At 44.2% G+C, this 21,201-nt stretch overlaps 2 protein-coding genes across 2 annotated transcripts in view; both read left to right on the plus strand.

Moving 5' to 3' along the window:
* CACNA1S (calcium voltage-gated channel subunit alpha1 S) overlaps positions 1 to 21,201 on the plus strand; it is a 761,524-nt gene that overhangs the window by 583,001 nt on the left and 157,322 nt on the right. The gene's annotated exons all lie outside the window — the stretch shown is intronic.
* Positions 10,675 to 13,072, plus strand: LOC146060211 (uncharacterized). The gene is made up of 2 exons (XM_083173195.1): positions 10,675 to 11,416; positions 12,333 to 13,072. Exons 1-2 carry the CDS (start codon positions 10,997 to 10,999, stop codon positions 12,888 to 12,890), a joined length of 978 nt encoding a protein of 325 aa, XP_083029321.1. The 5' UTR covers positions 10,675 to 10,996; the 3' UTR covers positions 12,891 to 13,072.

Raw genomic sequence — 21,201 nt, forward strand, 5'->3', positions numbered from 1 at the left:
ATGGAGACACTCCGTCTGGGCCTCCAGCTTTCCTAGGGTTGACCCTCTTGAACATTCCTTCTACCTCTGTTTGGTCCACCTGGAGAGTCTGGGGGTGGCAGTTTTGGAAGGAGGGTGGGCAAGCCGTTTTGCCCCGGTCAGGGGTAGGACTGATGCAGGTAGCTTCCTTCTCGAACCTGCAGTAGAAATCGTTCAGCTCGTTCACTAGTTTCTGGTGCATGGTGGAGGGGGTTCGAGAGATCATTATCCACGTCGGCGTGGAGTTGACTTTATATAGTGTGGCGAGCACAGCGAGCCACCGAGCCCGAAGGGTGGCGAGCGGACACATAATACCTGTGAAGTAATGCGTGTCTCCTCATGGGGCTCGCCACGCTTTGGGCTCGGTGCTTTGGGCTCTCCAAGCTGACACGGGGTCGTTGGTTGACAGGTTGTTCGCCAGCTTGTCTGAGAATCTTTTTTTTTGCCAGCTTGATTTCCCGTGTTAGGGAGTTCCTGGCCTGTTTGTACAGGACAATATCACCACTGCGATAGGCTTCTTCCTTTGCCCGACGGAGCTTCCTGAGTTGACCGCTGAACCATGGCTTGTTGTTGTTGAAGGTGCGTGCTGTTTTGATTGGCACGCACAGGTCCTCGCAGAAGCTGATGTAGGCTGTCACTGTGTCGGTCAGATCGTCTAGGTTTGTAGCGGAGGATTCAAAGACTCCCCAGTCTGTGCATTCGAGACAGGCCTGAAGCTTCATTTTTGCCTCGTTTGTCCAGCTTTTGACTGATCTGACCACTGGTTTAGCTGACCTTAGCTTCTGGGTGTAAGTTGGTAGAAGGTGGACTATGCAATGGTCAGAGAGGCCCAGAGCTGCCCGGGGGATGGCCCGGTAAGTAGACTGGATAGTGGTGTAGCAGTGGTCTAAGGTACGTCCTTCCCTGGTGTGGCATCTGACTTGCTGTCTGTACTTTGGTAGCTCTTGGGACAGGTTGGCACTGTTGAAGTCGCCCATCACTATAAGCAGTGCTTCCGGATGTTTGAGTTCTGTGTCTGTTATCCTGGTGGCCAGTTGGAGTTGGGCTTCTTTCGCATTTCCTTGGGGAGGTATATACACCCCCACCAGGACTATTGAGGCAAATTCCCGGGGGGAGTAGAATGGGTTGCATTTAATTATGAGTGTCTCCAGTTGAGGGCTGCTTGATTTACTCAGAGTTTTTACGTTGGTGCACCACCCTTCATTTATGAAGAAGCAGATACCTCCTCCCTTGGTTTTTCCGGTGAGCTCCTTGTCGTGGTCAGCCCTGAGGAGACTGTAGCCCGGCAGCATCACCGAGGAGTCGGCAATGAGTTCATCTAGCCATGTCTCAGTAAAGCATAGGATAGATGAGCCAGCAGTGCCTGATCTTGCATCATTTATGAGCAGGGACAGCTCATCCATCTTGTTTACAAGGGATCAGATGTTCGAGAGTAGGATAGCTGGGAGTGCAGATCTGTGACCTCTGCGTCTCCACTTAACTAGGGCCCCAGCACGGCGGCCCCTCTTGCGAGTCCTGAGCCTCAAATATCTTCCTGTCAGCCTAGCTGTTAGGTGGGGGGCCCCTCCAGGCCACTTGGCGGTGGTAGGGGCATGTCTGTTCCTACTGGAGGGAGCCAGCGGCCTGGCTGGGATTGCCCTCATTGTTGTCAGGGGCTCAGTTCTGGCTATCTTCTCAGGTGGGCACTGAGTCACACCACTTCCTTTTTGGGCCCCCATAAGTAGGCCCTGGGGGTTTACTTTTCTGCTACCTCTGTGAATGGTTCTCCATGGTCGCCGGTCCACTCTCCAGCAACTGCCATTCAACTTTGCTGCATCCTTTCTGCACAGGGCAGCAAGGGCAGCATGGACTGTGAGGGCTGCCGATCTGCCCACGTCCCGCTCCGTCAGGCTCATATGGGTGGTCTGCACCAGGGGTGAGCTCCATTTCAGAAGGGCTTCTCTGCTGTGCTTGGTTACCACACTTGGCAGGGTCATCACACTTGAGGGGGTGATGAACGAGGACCAAGGACAGGGGGAGACAAGGGGAGACATGTAGTTTGGTTGAGCTGCACAGCTCCGAGGCAGCCTTCTGCGGCGCCATATTTGTGGTATCCAGTATGATGAAAACACTTTTACTCAAGTCTGTGAGTGCTCCAGGTTATTGCTGTGTTTGGTTGCTTCTTTCTTGTACAAAGATGTATTTATTAGGACAGATATTCATTAAATAAACTACAAGTAACTTTCCTTTTCAGTTGCTAATTTAGTGATTTAGTCACACAAGTTATTCAGGAACAAAGCAGGCTTGTGGAGAGAGGACACGGTGCACGAAATCCCGAAATGAAAACCCGATGTGCAGTGTCTACCCCCCCCCCCCCGTCCCGCCTGGCAATTACCAGCCCTGTGCTCATCAAAGTGGTCCTGGTACCAGAAATACAGGGAGAAAAAGAAGTTGGGGTCCCCCTGAATTTCTGAAACCATCACCGGGCTCTTGGCCTGGCCCTGGGTCCAAATATACAAGGAAAAATGACTAGGGGTCCCCTGTATTTGAAAACCAGCACTTGGCTGAAACAGCGAGCAGGCAAATGAAACAAACACAAAAGAAAGGTAGACAGAATCTTGTCCAACAGTATCATACGTGCATCCAAATGGTGTCCCAAAAAGATGTCCCAAATTTCTCTTCACAGAACCTCCAACATGGTATCCAAATTGGTGAAAATGAAAGAAATATGGATATATATATATATATATATATATATATCTCAATATGCGGTCACATATATTATTCAACTTCCACCCCTCTGTGTTAACCATAGGACGGTGCTTACGTACAGTAGGTCTTACACGAAAAAGGCTGTGCAGAAACTCATCAAGGTTTCTTTTATATGGGTAGACCATCACCAGTGTAAATCCACATGAATCCAATAAAATGCTGCTCACATTTGGCTTACTTGTAAAAGATGGATTATATGCACAGCTGGGTATCTTTAATTTTCACTTTCTCCCAGTCACATATAAAATAAATGAAATGCTCCCATGGTGTATTATTAAAATTTAATGTGCCATGAAAACATAGAGATTTTTAAAAACAAACAGGCTGAACTCGTACCAGATGAAAAGCAAGGGGATGAAACAGAGCATGAACAGATGGAACCCGGGTATCTCCAGTCACTGATCTCACACCACTCTTTCGCTCCGGTCCTCAGATCAACCTGGACTCCTCAAACATGTTTCGGCATCCACTGATGCCTTTTTCAAGGGGACACTTTGGACATAAGGTCCCCTGGCCAAAGCATTAACCTCTGGCTGGTCACCCCAATAAAGGCCGAGGTTGTCACTGATGCCCCTGGGCGGGGGGCACCCGCCAGATTCTATTGTAAAAATGGAATCAACAACTATTGGGTTTTACTGTGGAACTATGAGTCCCAACAATTCTCTCCTGCTGGACGTAAAGAACCACAAGCATGCAGGGAATTAATGGGCTCGCTGGGACTCTTCGTGCCACAGCAGAACCAATAGCCTAATAAACACACACATGCACACAAATAAAATTTTAATACATATGTAGCCCATACATACAATACTCACCTACTTGACCCAAAGGATCGGCCCATTTGTCCATGTAGAATATCCACGGGGTACCTTTTGAAGACAATTATGCTCACCAGCTCCTCCGGTGAAGATCGCATCCTCTTTGGTCCAAAGTAGGGTCCACTCAATGAAAAATAACAACCCGGCACCAAAGCAGACCAAGGAGCAGCAAGTGTGTTTACACATGCTTCTCCTCCCCAAAAATGAGGGGTTCCCACCCACTCAGCCAATCAGGCGCAGAGCTCCGCGCCTGATTGGTTGTGCGCAGCTCCATAAACATCCATGTTATAAGAATAACGTAGATTTCTATTAGCGGTTCCCACCATAGCCGGCAATGTTAAAATGGAAGTAGCCACTATTTGATACTGACCACAAGGTCAAGTGGAGTCAAGTATGTATCAATGATGTGCGATATAAGTATGGATCAGTATCAGTGATGCTGCTTATCCCCCGGCTGGGTCACTTCTCTATTATACTGTCTCATTTGAGTTTTTATTTATTTCACTCTCGTTAGAGCGGCTCCTGGCGCAATGATTGCCAGCCGCCATCCAAGATGCTCGCGTGAGGCATTCTTGGCAACGAATCGAGTGAGACGCTCGCAGGTCCCCATCCACCGGCCCACCCACCCGTCCATCGCCGACCCCAGTGCTCACCAGCTAGGGAAATCTGGTGAGGGCTCGGCAATAAAGAGGGCGGCTCTATCTGTATTTAGTGTATTTTCTGGCTGATTGAGCAGGGCAGATGTAAGGGGCGGGTCCCTTCCGGGCCTTCAAAGGAAGGGGCCCGGTGAAACTTCCTTTGTGTATCTAGTGTATCAGGTTGCATGCCACTCATTTTTGTGTATGGTGACCATTTATGTTTAGTTGCTAATATCTTGATAAAAGTCCTATTTGGACCAAAACAATGATGTTATTTGATTATCCGGACCTGACCAGTGTCTCTGATTAATTAAAATTCCTTGAACTTTGGTGAGTGCCTTTGTAAATTTCTTCCATATTTGGTATATTAACTCAGTCACCTTGGTGGCTGTTTTTGCTGTGCACCCCACCCCCACGACGAGAGTGCAGGATCTATTGCCTATATATATTCAGGGGTGTCAACAGCTCGGACGGACCCCAGTAGCTTAAGAAGGGGGTGTGGCTACCAGGTGAGGGCATGGCCTCTGGAGGGGTGTGGCCAAGTCCCAGTGAAAAAAAAATAAACAAGAGGGAGAGAGAGATGACAGGCTGCCACTGCAGCTGCCTCTCTCCCCAGCACACAGCAGTGAGCAGTGTGTGCTGAGCTGGGGAGAGATGCTGCCCTGCTCCCTGAAAAGTGGGAGGTGGGGTGCGCCCCAGGCCCCTCCAGCAGACCCGGACCCGGGTAAAAAATACCCACTTCTCCCACCTCTCAAAGTCCCTGTGTGTGTATAATATATACAGGTCGAGTATCCCGTATCCGAATATCCGTTATCCGAATTATTCCGAAATACGGACATTCCAGAAAGTGAAAAAATTTTTTTTTTTTGCTAAAAACTCACTGGGGACATATGTAACAGCATCACTGGGGACATGATATGTAACTGGCACTATATATGTGCAAGACAATGATTGCTTGGCATTCAAATTCAGTGCTGAGATAGTACACACATTTTGTTTCACGTTTTGAAACCTTGTTTTTTGAACAATTAAAATATGTTTGTGTATATTTTATGTGGTAATAAAATATATTTGTGTGTATATTATGTGTTTATACAGCATAAATGCAAGATACTTCAAAATACATCATTGAAATATTAAAATATTCCGAAATACGGAATAATCCGTTATCCAAAATTCTCCTGGTCCCGAGCATTTTGGATACGGGATACTCAACCTGTATATATATATATATATATCACCACAAAAATCTCTAAAATTGCGCTATTAAATTTATACTTTTGTCGGTCGCTGTTGACACTCAATCCCCTACTAGTTGGGACTGTAAACACCTTCTATACCAAACAATAGTGTCTTCAGCGCCCTATTTCTGTAATGTCCATATACCATATGCAATAAAACAATAATACAATAATAAAATTGAATACACTTCCGAAGTAGTTCTTTTGAAGAAATTTTTCTATTTCTTTTGAAAACGTGATCAAATAACCAACGCGTTTCACCTCGATAAGAAGCTTCATCAGGGGTTTGTGATCTATAAAAGTATAGTATACATACAATCACATTTTAGGACATTACATACATATAAAAGAACCTTTTACATAAGGAATTTATTAATAAGTACATATATATATATACATAAAATTACAATAGCGATGATATATAGATAGGAGGAACAGGCTTATGGATAGTCAATTTGGATAGTTTATTAACCAATTAATTTATCAAACTTTTCTTTTTGTAGAATTTTTCTAGAATTTTTTATATAAATGTATAATTCGTTTTTCATATATTTATGGTACATACCTTTTTATTAAGAATGTAACATTTAATACCCTTCAGAGTCAGGTCCTATTAGATAGTGGACGAATAGGATTTATCTGTGTAGGCCCAATGTTTTTTTTTACCCAGATAGAACCTGGTGGGTTTGTACAAAGATAATAGTTCCTTTTAGGTGTCAGAATGTTATACACATACACATATATATATATATATATATATATATATATACATACACACACATACACATACACATACACTTGCTGGCTGAATCCCAGAGAGCACACACACTCAGGAGCTATACAGGGAATATTTCCTAATTCCTTTGGGCCCTAACGGGAATTTATACACTGAAAAGGTGGTTGAATGAACTTATGTGTATACTGGAACTTTGAATTTCTTTATGTACTAAGACGGTTATAAGATACCTTTTTTGGGCTTTCTATGCACAGGTGTGATAACACCTAAAGACGTTTGTGCCGTATTTTAATAGTACAAGGTACTCACCACTGTAGAGGACTAAATCCAGTTCTTTATCCGATCAGTAGAACAACACCAATTGTTTCAGAGCCTTAAAAGGCATTTAATGTCTATAAGAAAAAACCCCTGATGAAGTCTCCAAGAGAGATGAAACGCGTTGGGTTCTGTCTTAAAGCTCTGTGAAAATAAAGAAAATTTATTCCACAAGAAACAAGAAGCTTCAAGTTTATATTATATTGTTTTTATATTCATTTATTTTATATATCAGTTAAGACCATTTAAGACATCCATTACTATAGGGCGTTGAAGACACTATTGTTGGTGTTTATGTGTAGTAGTAGTTCCTACTAGTGGGGAACTAAGTGTCTACAGCGACCGACTAGTTTATTCTATTTAGCGCATATTGGAGAACTTGTTCTGTATATATATATATATATATATATATATATATATATATATATATATATATATATATGGTCTTATTACTTAGATGTTCTATTCATTGTACATACCTTATTTGTACATAGAAATTTAATGGGGTTGTAAATTTCTTTCAGAAGAACATCTTTAAAATACGGTGGACCTTCTGAAGAAAACACAATGAGGGGTTCATTTTTAATTATACAAGTATAGTTATATCCTATTGGATCTAGAACATCGGACATAGTCTTTATTACATACCTCCTAGAACTTAGTAGGAAGCATGTCCAATGTTAAAATCAAATCATATTAGATCCACAAAATAATTCGATCCATAGGTTTAGATTTTCCAACCATAAATTTCTGAGGTCATAAACTTTTTTGTGGAATAAATCCTAACAATAAAAAATATACATATATATAACGCGAAATTGTATTTTTAGCTGGTACTGTATTTTGCAATTTACGCAAAATTAGAATTACTTAGTATGTATCTTACCCTTAGGTGTGGGGCATGTGTGCTCTCCTAGGGATCCAAGCAGCAAGTGAGTGAATGCTGGCTTGGTCTGAGTATATATAGGGGACTACCTATGACATCATTTCCCTTTACCCAATCAATTGAAGTGATTTTATTTCCTATTTATATTTATATATATTTTTCTTATACTATTTTTATATATATTAACTTAGTGTGTGAATAGGCTTTTGTGTATGAATTGGTGATTTTATTTAATTTATAAGTGCAGACATAAACGTGTGTTTTCCAAAAATGCCCCATAATGCATTGCGTTTAATTATTATTTATAGTCCTTTTTAGAGCTTTAGAGGTGCCTTAAAATTGTATAATTAGGAGTGAGGGAGCTGTTAGTATGTCCGCATCTCCTCTATTACAATTGTTTTCTAAAAGGTTTTTTTTTATCATCTTATTTAGTTTAAGTTACGGTTTGCGTTCCACTCGATGCGGAGTGGAATGCACCGCCATCTTACCCGGAAGTCCCATGCGGAAGTATACGATCCGCCGGTTATAGCAGATGCGCGTCACCGGGGATTGTTCATACCTTCTATGCGTTCCACCCACCTCTATTCAGGGACACATCTTTCATGTCTCATACCTAGCTCTAACGTGTATTATCGCAGAGGGCTATACTTATGTGCGCTCCACCTAATATAGGTTGGAACGCAGCGCCATATTTTTCAAGTGAACATGTTTTTTTATTATAGTGTAATATTTAACAGTTATATAAATTCTACTGCATAATGCTTATTAGTTAATTGCAAAATTCAGTCTCAACTCTACAAAGAGTAGTTCCACATGAAATAATAATAAATTCTACATGAAATAATAAATGGATAAATAAGTAGATAAGTAGATAAGTGAATAATAATTAATTAATAATACATAAAAAATTACATAAAAAATTATACATAAAAAATCATTATTGTTAGTTAATGAAAAATCAATCCATCAATTAGTTAGCGATACATAAATAGATAAATAATTTCATGATACATAGAAAAATAATTAATTAATCAGTTAGTTAAATATATACAAAGTTGTGATACAATTCATACAGGTACCCATATCAGCAAAAGTAATTTCATACATATGTAGTATTTGATTTTGGGCTTACAAACATCATATATGAAAAATATATGCATCTTTCATATAATATATCTGGAATTAAAAAGGTGGAACATTATGACCATTATGTAATACCATTAATCAATTTATATAATTAACAAAATACATAGGATACTCATAAAAATGCTGTCACTTCAATATTCTCATTGAGCCCCCTAGGGACTAGGGTGTCCAATGTGAAAATCCAATAGGACTCTCTCATGGCCAGGGTACGATCTTTATCGCCACCTCTGGGATCGTCTTTGACATGTTCCAGGACTGAAAAACGGAATGAACATAATTCTGAGTTATGTTCTTGTTCGAAATGTCTGGGGACACTGTGATTTTGTACTTTATTTTTTATATTTCTTAAATGTTCTTGGATGCGAATTTTTAGGCATCTTTTAGTTTTACCCACGTACCATTTATTACAGCCACATTATATTTAGTGGCTGTAATAAATGGTACGTGGGTAAAACTAAAAGATGCCTAAAAATTTGCATCCAAGACCATTTAAGAAATATAAAAAATAAAGTACGAAATCACAGTGTCCCCAGACATTTCGAACAAGAACATAACTCAGAATTATGTTCATTCCGTTTTTCAGTCCTGGAACATGTCAAAGAAGATCCCAGAGGTGGCGATAAAGATCGTACCCTGGCCATGAAAGAGTCCTATTGGATTTTCACATTGGACACCCTAGTCCCTAGGGGGCTCAATGAGAATATTGAAGTGACAGCATTTTTATGAGTATCCTATGTATTTTGTTAATTATATAAATTGATTAATGGTATTACATAAATGGTCATAATGTTCCACCTTTTTCATTCCAGATATATTATATGAAAGATGCATATATTTTAGTTAGAGCTAGGTATGAGACATGAAAGATGCGTCCCTGAATAGAGGTGGGTGGAACGCATAGAAGGTATGAACAATCCCCGGTGACGCGCATCTGCTATAACCGGGGGATCGTATACTTCCGCATGGGACTTCCGGGTAAGATGGCGGTGCGTTCCACTCCGCATCGTGTGGAACGCAAACCGTAACTTAAACTAAATATGACGATAAGAAAACCCTTTTAGGAAACAATTGTAATAGAGGAGATGCGGACATACTAACAGCTCCCTCACTCCTAATTATACAATTTTAAGGCACCTCTAAAGCTCTAAAAAGGACTATAAATAATAATTAAACGCAATGTATTATGGGGCGTTTTTGGAAAACACACGTTTATGTCTGCACTTATAAATGAAATAAAATCACCAATTCATACACAAAAGCCTATTCACACACTAAGTTGATATATATAAAAATAGTATAAGAAAAATATATATAAATATAAATAGGAAATAAAATCACTTCAATTGATTGGGTAAAGGGAAATGATGTCATAGGTAGTCCCCTATATATACTCAGACCAAGCCAGCATTCACTCACTTGCTGCTTGGATCCCTAGGAGAGCACACATGCCCCACACCTAAGGGTAAGATACATACTAAGGCCCCATACACACCAGAAAGATTCATGCAAGATTAGGGTACAATTCGTCGTTCGTAACGACGGTTGTGCATGAATCTTATCACTATCGTTTGTTTTTTACTCACGATTGTGGTCGTTAACGATTGGATGCGCGCTCCCGTCAGCTCGTATGTCGCATTGGCGGTTTTGCCTCCTGCAGCAGAATCAGCCGATCCGACCGCAGATTGTGTGTTGATCATATGCACATCGTTAGCACATTGAGTGTGCTTCCGTCGTCGCGACCATCCATCCGATCCGTGTTTTCGCGCGAGTTCCTGGACACTCCTACCGCAGCCATATTGCCCCGTGGATGCAGCAGCGAAGGAGCACACGGCGTCTTCTACTGCGCGCACCTGACAGCAGGTAAGCAGGCCACCGCTGACCTCAACACCCCACCTGGGTCCCCGCTGCCCATACCAGGCCACCGCTGACCTCAACACCCCACCTGGGTCCCCGCTGCCCATACCAGGCCACCTCTGACCTCAACACCCCACCTGGGTCCCCGCTGCCCATACCAGGCCACCGCTGACCTCAACACCCCACCTGGGTCCCCGCTGCCCATACCAGGCCACCGCTGACCTCAACACCCCACCTGGGTCCCCGCTGCCCATACCAGGCCACCTCTGACCTCAACACCCCACCTGGGTCCCCGCTGCCCACTAATAAAGGTGGCCAGATGTATTATGCCAGCCCAGCCGCCAATCTTCCCCTGCGGCCTACCTACCAAATATTATGCCACCACCACTAAATGTAATGTAAAGATGATAAATGTATAGAAATATGATTTATTAAAATTTCTTAAATGTATAAAAACAAAACATTTATTTTTATTAATTATATACAGTTTAATGAAACATTTAATTTTAACTACTATTTATATTAACCAAACTATTGACATTTGAAAAATATGTACATAGACTATTGTCAAATTTTTTTTTTTTTTGGCAGGAATGTCCCAGGCACTGGCCAAAGAACAGGAGTTTGTGGAGGCATTCATAGAGAAATACCGCGAACTTGAATGCCTCTGGAAGACAAAGTCGAAAGACTATAGCAATAAAATCAAAAGAGCTCAAGCGCTGCAAGATCTCCTTGAATTTAGCAAGAGCTACAACCCAGAGGCTGATACGGAATGGGTCCGTAAAAAGATCCAGAATTTGCGGACTGTGTTTCTTAAGGAACATAAAAAAATACAGTCTTCCAAAAGGTCCGGTGCTGGTGCAGGAGAGGTGTATGAGACGTCGCTGTGGTATTACCACTTGCTGACCTTCACACTCAGCCAGGAGGTGCCAAGGCGAGGGCTCTGCATGATGGTGGAAGGCGAGGCGGATGACGTGACAGCGGCCATGGATGAAAGTTCCCAGCCGTTATCAGTAAGTACTGGTCCAATGTGTATATCACCCCTTTGCCCCATTTCTTTCTTTCAATCATTTTTTTGTTCCTTTATCCAAAAAGATTTTAAATGTGGTCTTCCTGCCAGGGGACAGCACCAACACCATTGAAATATGCCTTATATTGGTCCCTGACCTGTTTGGCTCGTGCTGTCCCCCGGTACTGCTGGGCCGGCATCTCCAGGGACACAATTGGGGCAACCTCCCTGGGATCATCTGGGTCCTCCGGCGGTGCTGGTCCTGCCGGGCGATGTGCCCTTTCTTTGCGGCGAAGTAAATTGTGCAGGACGCAGCACGCCATGACGGCCCAGTCAATTTTATCCAGCCGGAGGTTGATGGCTGTGTGGAAAATGCGGAATCTGCTGGCCATTATCCCGAATGCACTTTCCACAAGCCGGCGTGCCCTGGAGAGCCTGTAGTTGAACACCCGTTTGTCGTGGTCCAGTACACGCTTGGCATAGGGCTTCATGATGTGTTCATGAAGCCCAAATGCCTCGTCCGCAACAAATACAAAGTTCAGCCCATGCTTGGTTTGTTGAGCTGTGGGCAAGTGCATGGTGTTGGAGGCGAGCCTGTGGTAGAACTTGGTGTCCTTCAAAGTTCCACCATCTGAGGCCCGACCATTCCTGCCGACATCCACAAAGAGGAACTCGTAGTTCGCATTGACCACAGCCATCAGCACAATACTGAAGTACCCCTTGTAGTTGAAGTAGTACGAACCGCTGTGGGGTGGCTGATTGATCCGGACGTGTTTCCCATCGATGGCTCCTCCACAATTAGGAAAGTTCCACGCCTCATCAAATTCAGCAGCGATGTTTTGCCACTCCTGAACGGTGTTGGGGAACTGAAAAAAAGAGAAGGTGATGTTAACTAATTGTTGTTGTTTTCTTTTCCACAGACAACAAGTACAGAGATAGAGGTGGTCCACACCTCAACCCCTAATCCAACCCCAGAGCCACAAGACTCATCGGGAACAATCTATGGAGTTCCGGAAACCCCCACCCCGCCTCAACTATTTGGCAAAAAGAAAAAACGCAGAACCAAGGCAGTTCCTGAACAAGAACCCGATGATATTCTGGTTCGAGCCGAACAGGTGCTGCGTAGGCCATCTGATGAGTTTGACACCTTTGGAAAGTACATGGCTGATGGCTTACGGAAGCTACATCCGGACCAACAGATGGCGTTTGAACGCGTCACAAGCGAACTCCTGTTTATGGGCCGACAGGGCCGCCTGTCAATCAAAACCACACTGATGGGGCTTCTTCCATTGCACCAGACGCTGCAACAGATGCCTGCCGTACCCTCACCAGCCATTGCATCATTGCCTTTAAACACCCCGCCCATTAGACAATCCTGTACCCAACCTCAGACCCCACCCCGGTACAGTCACATGTATACAACATTGTTGGGAGACAGCACGAACCTGGATGATACACCGGTTTTGCAAGATTTATGACCGCATCCCATAGAATTATTTCGCAGTTGGCATGGAGTAGTATGTAACACGGTGCTTGTGGCGGAGATAATGGCCATGCTGACTTGTTGCATACTTGTAGAACAATGGGGCCGGGACCATTGTATATGCAGTATGCAACAGGTAATCATGAGTCCCTTTCTTTATCTGCGCTACAAGCGCCGTCTCTCTAATGCTCCATACTGCAAGGCAATGAGGCACTGGTTTGGTTTTAAGTTAAAATAATTTTAGTAGTTATGGCACTTTGCCTATGTTTTATATGCTATGTGTGTTCTTTCTATAGGTCCATGCTTGGAGCAGTATGGCACATGGTGCATGTTGTGCAGACAATGAAAGGACCTTCATGCTACAGTGGCGCAGAGTGCAGAGCAATGGGGCCGGGACCACTACTTCTGCACTATGCGCCATGGATGCATGAGGGTGCTTTTGTTGTCCGCGCTACATGCGTCGTCTGCCATACTGTCCCTTGCCGCATGGCAATGAAGCATTTGAAATGCCTTGTTATTTTTAGGGCACTTTGCCTATGTTTTATATGCTATGTGTGTTCTTTCTATAGGTCCATGCTTGGAGCAGTATGGCACATGGTGCATGTTGTGCAGACAATGAAAGGACCTTCATGCTACAGTGGCGCAGAGTGCAGAGCAATGGGGCCGGGACCACTACTTCTGCACTATGCGCCATGGATGCATGAGGGTGCTTTTGTTGTCCGCGCTACATGCGTCGTCTGCCATACTGTCCCTTGCCGCATGGCAATGAAGCATTTGAAATGCCTTGTTATTTTTAGGGCACTTTGCCTATGTTTTATATGCTATGTGTGTTCTTTCTATAGGTCCATGCTTGGAGCAGTATGGCACATGGTGCATGTTGTGCAGACAATGAAAGGACCTTCATGCTACAGTGGCGCAGAGTGCAGAGCAATGGGGCCGGGACCACTACTTCTGCACTATGCGCCATGGATGCATGAGGGTGCTTTTGTTGTCCGCGCTACATGCGTCGTCTGCCATACTGCCCCCTTGCTGCATTCCAGTCAATTAATATAATGTTCTTGCAATATTTAAATAAACAACATTACTATATAAGCATTTAGGATAACAATATTTAAATCAACACAAAGCACTTTTAAAAATTATGTGTACTCAATGTGCTGTATGACACATGGTACTTGTGGTACAGACAAAGGACATGGCCACGTGGCACATAGTGCATATCAATGGTGCCAGGACTATTGCATCTGCACTATGCATCACGTGAGGTGGAGGGGACATGCATTATCTGCACAAGCACCATGTGTCATACTGAGATCTACCTCATGTCCGAACAAAGACAATACATTTGCTTTATATTTTTGATATTTGCATAACTTTTTTGGCAATTTTTATATTTATACTGTAAAAAAAAAAAAAAATTATCAGTATTTGTGAAACTCACAGTTCCATTATTTAAATAAAAAAGGTTATCTTTTCACTACAAGTGTGTGGTATATTTTTCCTTACCTTGCAATACTGATGCTGCAGGACCTTCACGATGGCTTTACAGGTCTCCGGGATGATGAGTCCCAACGCTTGCGGGGAGATGATGGATCCAAACTTGAGGTCCGCCAGCGATCGTCCTGTAGCCAGAAACCTGAGGGTTACCACCAGCCGGTCCTCAGCAGGGATAGCCATCCGGTACTTGGTATCCTGCTTCTGGATGTGGGGGGTGACCAGACGCAGCAGCTCCTGGAAGGTCTCATCGTCCATGCGAAGGAAATTGCGATAATCCTGGGGATTATTCTCGCGAATCTCCATCAGCAGGGGCATATGAGACCGCGCTTGTCGTCCCAGGAGCCACTGCTTGGTCCAGCAGGATCGAGCCTTCCTACGCTGGGCCCTCATCCTCCTCACCCTGAGCACAACGTAGGAAAGCAGGAAATCTTGCTGGAACGAATCCATAATTCAAAAAAGCAAAATGGGGGAAAAAAACACACTTTGTTCAGCAATGCAAAAACAAAGCAGCCAAAAATAGCAATGTGCAGCGTTCTGCAGGAATGCAAAAACAAAGCAGACAAAAATAGCAATGTGCAGCATTCAGAAGGAATGCAAAAACAAAGCAGACAAAAATAGCAATGTGCAGCGTTCAGCAGGTATACACCAAGCCTCACTAGTCACAAAGCAGAAATGAGGTCCTGCAAAATGGCTCCTAGTCTTGTTACCCTCCTCTGCTAGCCCAGCCCATAATTCTTTGTGTTCTTTTGTCCCCCCCTTGTCTCCCCTCTGGTAGCCCGGCCCTTTATTTACATTCCAAAAACGACCGTGACCAGTGCACTCACGATGCACTCACGATCCGCACATCCGACTGTCGTACGACCATCATGTGCGATGTCGTATCGTGAGTACATCGTTAGTAAATCGTATGGAACATAGAACACGATCGTTAGCACATCGTTAAAAGGCCACGGGAGAGCGCCGCAGGAAAGTGCACACAAAATCGTTAGACGATCCTGATCTTTCTGGTGTGTATGGGGCCTAAGTAATTCTAATTTTGAGTAAATTGCAAAATACAGTACCAGCTAAAAATACAATTTTGTGTTATATATATATGTATATTTTTTATTGTTAAGATTTATTCCACAAAAAAGTTTATGACCTCAGAAATTTATGGTTGGAAAATCTAAACCTATGGATCGAATTATTTTGTGGATCTAATACGATTTGATTTTAACATTGGACATGCTTCCTACTAAGTTCTAGGAGGTATGTAATAAAGACTATGGCCCTTATTCTGATCGGTGCGTACTTTCCCGAATTCTTACGGTGCGGTCAGCACGCCTTGCTGTTAGGTGGCGTACGGCCAACGTCCGTAGAAACGCCCACGTGTCCTCCGCATTCGGACGGACTCACTCTTTAAGAACAGGGCGTGTGTACGGACGACATACAAACCGTGCGTGTGCGGTGGAAACGTACAGATTCTGCACGGTCTTCCCGCACAAGCACGGTCTTACCGCGTCAGAACGTACGGGAAGCTGTCCGTACGCACCGATGCGGAGTATTTACGCTCAATCCCAAACATTTTTACTGATTACACACAGCGATCACATGACCCTCTTAGGCAATTAGGCAACCTCATTAAAAAGGGATTGTTATCTATTTCAATCAATTAAATGCTCATCTATACTGACCCACATTCCTACTACATTCATTACACACATTAACCCTTACAGCATGTGACCCTAACCTACATCTATATACACTATTTACAGTTGGCTTATTTAAAAGATTTTAAACAAGTTACACATATACTTTTGCATGTTAGAAAAAAACACTGACAACTTTGAACTTTAAATAACTATTTATTAATAGGACGAAATGTCGGAAAAAATATATTTAAAAAAAATTCATTTGGCCCATCTATGAGCTGGTCCATTTCGGCCACAATCTGCCGCATGTGGGCTCTAATTCTTCGGAGGGCCCCACGGAGACCCTCCTCTGCTTGGGCAGGCTCATCTGTGGACGAAATACAAATGGAAAAATTAATAATGATATTCATGCATACATTTAACATATTCATACCTACATTTTAAACATGCACCGTGACAGGTGTGTGTGTATATGTATATATATCTATATATATATATATCTATATATATATAGATATATATATATCTATATATATATAGATATATATATATATATAGAGAGAGAGAGAGAGAGAGAGAGAGACACACATATATAACTATATATATGACACATACACCTATACATACATGCATACATACTACATGGAAAGCCAGATTTTTGCCCTATACCCTTTACTCTGTAGAACACCTCACAGTCAAAGTTCAGTGTCTGTTATATGATGGAGCCTGGCTGGGGAGTTACACAACTCTCAGGAATGCACAGTACATTGGTGCAATCAAGCATGGCTTGCCTGCTGATGGTCTGCTCCAGAAATCATTGTCATAATGCCAGTTAGGGGAAGCTGCAGCACTAACCCACTCCCATGCTCAAAAGCATTACTAAGACCAAATCAACACACAATTATGGTGCAAAACATACATGCAGACCGCAGGGGGTGGTTAGCTAGAGGAGGGCCCAGGGGCACTGACCACTTGTTACTCCAGTCTAAGCCACGCCTGTCCATACTCCATTTATGCCATACTGAATCTAGTTTACAAAGATCAATCACCAGTAAACTCTACTCACCTATATGAGGCTACAGATTGTATGCTTGCAGCAGAGACATGTAACCCTTACATGACCAAGTCATCACTTTCTTCCAGGATACAGATTAACTACACAGGTTCAGTGGCACTTAAAATCGACATGAAAGCCATCCGCACAACCTGTGTCATTAATATGTGTCCAGGATGAAAGGGGTGGTTAGGCCACCCTATCTAACCCCTAAGTGTGTCTGTTGCTACCCAGTTTGTTTTATCACTTTTTAGTATTGAAAAAAACAATTGAATCACCAGTGCTACAAAGCAAATAGAAGATGACAAAAGGAATAATGAATCTTTATCGATACATACCAATTTCTGGTGCCTGCACCACCTCACAGGCCTCCTCTTCTCCTGTGGACTCCACATGTGGCACCTCCTCCTCTTCTGCCACCTCGTCCTCCACTGCCACCACCTCCGCTGCCCAGACCTCCTCCTCCACTTCCTCCCTTTCCTCTTCCGCCACTTCCTCCCTTTCCTCTTCCTCCGCCACCCCTTCTTCATTGCCAATCTCCTCCGCCATGACTGCCTCCGCATCCTCCTGGGCCTGGGAGGCCTCTGTGTCTTCTCGGGCCTGTCTTGCTCGTTCCCGTGCTGTGTTTGGAAAAAGACAAAAAAGTGCCAATTAGTGGTAATTTATATTAAGCCTTATCAACCTATAAATGCAAAGGTTCTAAGTACTGATAATTGTACAGCCAAACAGCTCCTTAGTGGCCTTTACAAAACACAGCCTGTAACATGGCAGGTATGCTGTGACATTTGGGCCATTGTAAGCATCACAAACATTAATCCTACACAATGACATATTTTATCACCATTACAGGGTGTCAAACAGGAAGTAGCACACATATAGTGTATGCCATGTTTCACTCATGATCAGGCTGGTGACCTTATTGCCTTAAATATGGTCATGTAAGCAATCATGTACAAATGGCCATTTAATGTATAAACACTCACATCTCGCTATGCTGGCCCTGATTTGCTGGAGCAAATCCGGCTGGCGTCGTCTCAAGTCGGTCCACCGCCGCTCCAGCTGTGCGATGGTACGCCGCACCTGCGTACGCTCGAATATGCGGCGGCGGGCCACCGCATAAGCATTCCGCTTCTGGCGGTTGGTTACAAATGGGCCCGCCCGCCCGCCCCAGCCTGGTCTCCATAACGGAGACCAGTGTCCTCAGCTCCGCTGGAGAGAATGGGGCTGCTCTCCCATAGGCCGCCATCTTAGCAATGGCACAAATCAAACAATCATGTGCTGTCATTGGTTGATCAGAGTGATATTTGGTATTAACTTTATTGTTCATTTTTACACTAACAGCGTGTATGCGCCCGAACAGACGGCTAACCCATTGCATCGCACACCCATCCTAAACAGACAGTGTAAAAAAAGGGTACTTATGAGTTATCCGGGCGCCCGATTTCTAAATCGGGTCGGATCGGGCACATCGCATCGCATCGCATGCGACCATCGGATGCGATGCGATGCGATGCGATGACCCGATTTTTCCATAGGAATCAATGTTAAAATGGACTGAGTCCATTTTAACATGGAATTCAATGGGAAAAAGGGGTCCTTTTCATACCCCTACTATCCAAGTGGGCATGGAGTTGGATATAAACCTGTGGCGAGCGTAGCGAGCCACCGAGCCCGAAGCGTGGCGAGCGTAGCGAGCCCCGCGAGGGGACATAGAATACCGTCCGCTCGCCACGCTTCGGGCTCGGTGGCTCGCTACGCTCGCCACACGTTTATATCCAACTCCATGCCCACTTGGATAGTAGGGGTATGAAGAGGACCCCTTTTTCCCATTGAATTCCATGTTAAAATGGACTCCGTCCATTTTAACATTGATTCCTATGGAAAAATCGGGTCATCGCATCCGATGGTCGCATGCGATGCGATGCGATGCGATATCGCATTGCATCGCATCTGATTGTATGCCTTAACTTAAGGCATACAATCAAAAAATCGGGCGCCCAGATAACTCATAAGTACCAAATAAGATGGAAACACATTACATATAATCTATAACATTCACCAAACATGGGTATAAGCAACAGGTGAAATAGTCTGCATCACTAGACACTTACACCTAACTCAACAAGGTACTAAACAGCTATTTTAGAATGAAAGCTATGCAGCAGAAACATAGCAAATAGTGGCAGACCTTTTCCCAAAATTAGGCCATGCTGCCATGTGTACACTTACCTTCTACTGGCCCATACTACAGAGGTGGAATGAAAAGTAGCTAGCATCCAGCATGAATTTGGAGTGCTTTCACATGTGATTTGGATGCTAGCACTGATTACTTGTGCCTAAGTGGTGGACTGGATTTACATATGGAATGGGTAGTGTCAGTTGTACTACATACCAAACAAGTGCACAGTACAGATGTACATTCAAATATACATTTCATGTGTGACCTCAGTTTTAGTTGGTCATTGGTGTTCAAATCTGCATTTAGCTACTAAATCAGACTTACTCAGTTTGCCAGGTTTTTGAGAAATATTTATCCACACCAAGGGGCGTGCCGTATTCGCCGCACGGTTGACGCTGCCATACGGAACGCGGCCGTACGGAACGCAGGTTGCAGCTGATTAACGCCAATTACAGAAATAGTATTTAAAGTTGTCCTAGAAAGGCAAACAGTTGTTGCAAACATGGCTGGCTCAGCGTCAGAGGAAGAACAGGTGGTGCAGAACCTCTTGGCCCGCATGGAGTCCAACACCACCTATGTCCCCCTCAACCCAGAGCAGCCAGATGGGCCATCAACATCAGGCCAATCAGCAGCTGGCCCATCCTCAGCATCAGCAGAATCATTGGGAACACAGTAGGTGGCTTCCCAACAGAGTAGCCAGGCCAGCACTTCAAGTACAGCAACCGGTGGCCGTGGCCGTGGCAGTGGCGGTGCCAGTGGTCGTGCCCGTGGCCGCAATCGGGCAACAGAGGAACCAACCACCAGAAACATGGCATATGAACCGCAGGAGCTTGACATCCTGGTGACCCGGGCCCGGGATTTGATAGAGTGCCCACCGGTAAAGTTGACACACACAAGGAGATGGAAGATCTGGGAGGAGATAACGGCGGAGATTAATGCGGTGGCTCCACAAGTTCGTGAGGCGGAGCACGTTAAGAAGAGGCAAGTACATGTGTGTTACATTTGAGCAGTACAAGTCCAGTAATGTTTACATTCAATATTAGATGGAGTTGGTCAATGGGTGGTCACGTTGCTTGGAGGCACAGACATGTTTGCCATGTCATTGAATTGATAGTTATTGTAGGGTGAGTGTGATTGTATCTTCTAAGGGTTGTGTTTCAAAATGAATATAATCTAAGTTTGGTGTCAGGAGGCACATGTTGTATTATGTTTCATATTGCAATGGGTGCTACAGCAAACATGAGGAGTGACATGTATTAATATGTACACTTTGATTGCAGGTGGCACGACTTCAAAGGGAACCTCAAAAATAAATTGACCCAGCGGTGGGAACACAGCCACACCTCTGGGGCTGGCCCCATGCCATCAAAGCTGCAGCTCACCCCACTGGAAGAGATGGCACAGTGCTGCATTGCAGTGGAGGAGGTCCGGGGGGTGAGCACCATAGACAGCGAGTCCCCAGCGGAAGTGATGGCTTCTACGCTTGAAGGTAATTATTTGCCAGGCCATAAGTAGATGTTTTGAATTTTGCATGGAATGTGTGGTAATTGGTATTTTCTCCTTCAACAGCATTCCCACCGCTTGGTCAACAATCTCTTGAGGAGGTTGTGGAGTCTGTGCCACCTGGCCCCAGTAGCAGGCCCGTGCAGCAGCAGCCGGCAATGTCCGCGGCTGAATTTGCCACGTGGGGGCATGTGCTTGAAAGTATTGTGCAGCAGGGAGACTCGGCATCAGAGCGGGTGCGTAGGGCCGAGGAGGTGCTGCAGGGTTTGACCACCAGCCAGCAGAGTATTGCTGCGAGCCTGCAGGCTATGAGTGCCAGCCAGCAAGCTATGAGTGCCAGCCAGCAATGTATTGCTGCTAGCCTGCAGGTGCTGGCTGATCAAGCCCTGCGGCAAAATGAACTCCTCCTCCGCCATAATGAACTTACCACCAATAGGGTCCT

Source organism: Crinia signifera, chromosome 2, assembly GCF_055691185.1.
Source record: "Crinia signifera chromosome 2, ASM5569118v1, whole genome shotgun sequence".
Lineage (NCBI taxonomy): Eukaryota > Metazoa > Chordata > Amphibia > Anura > Myobatrachidae > Crinia > Crinia signifera.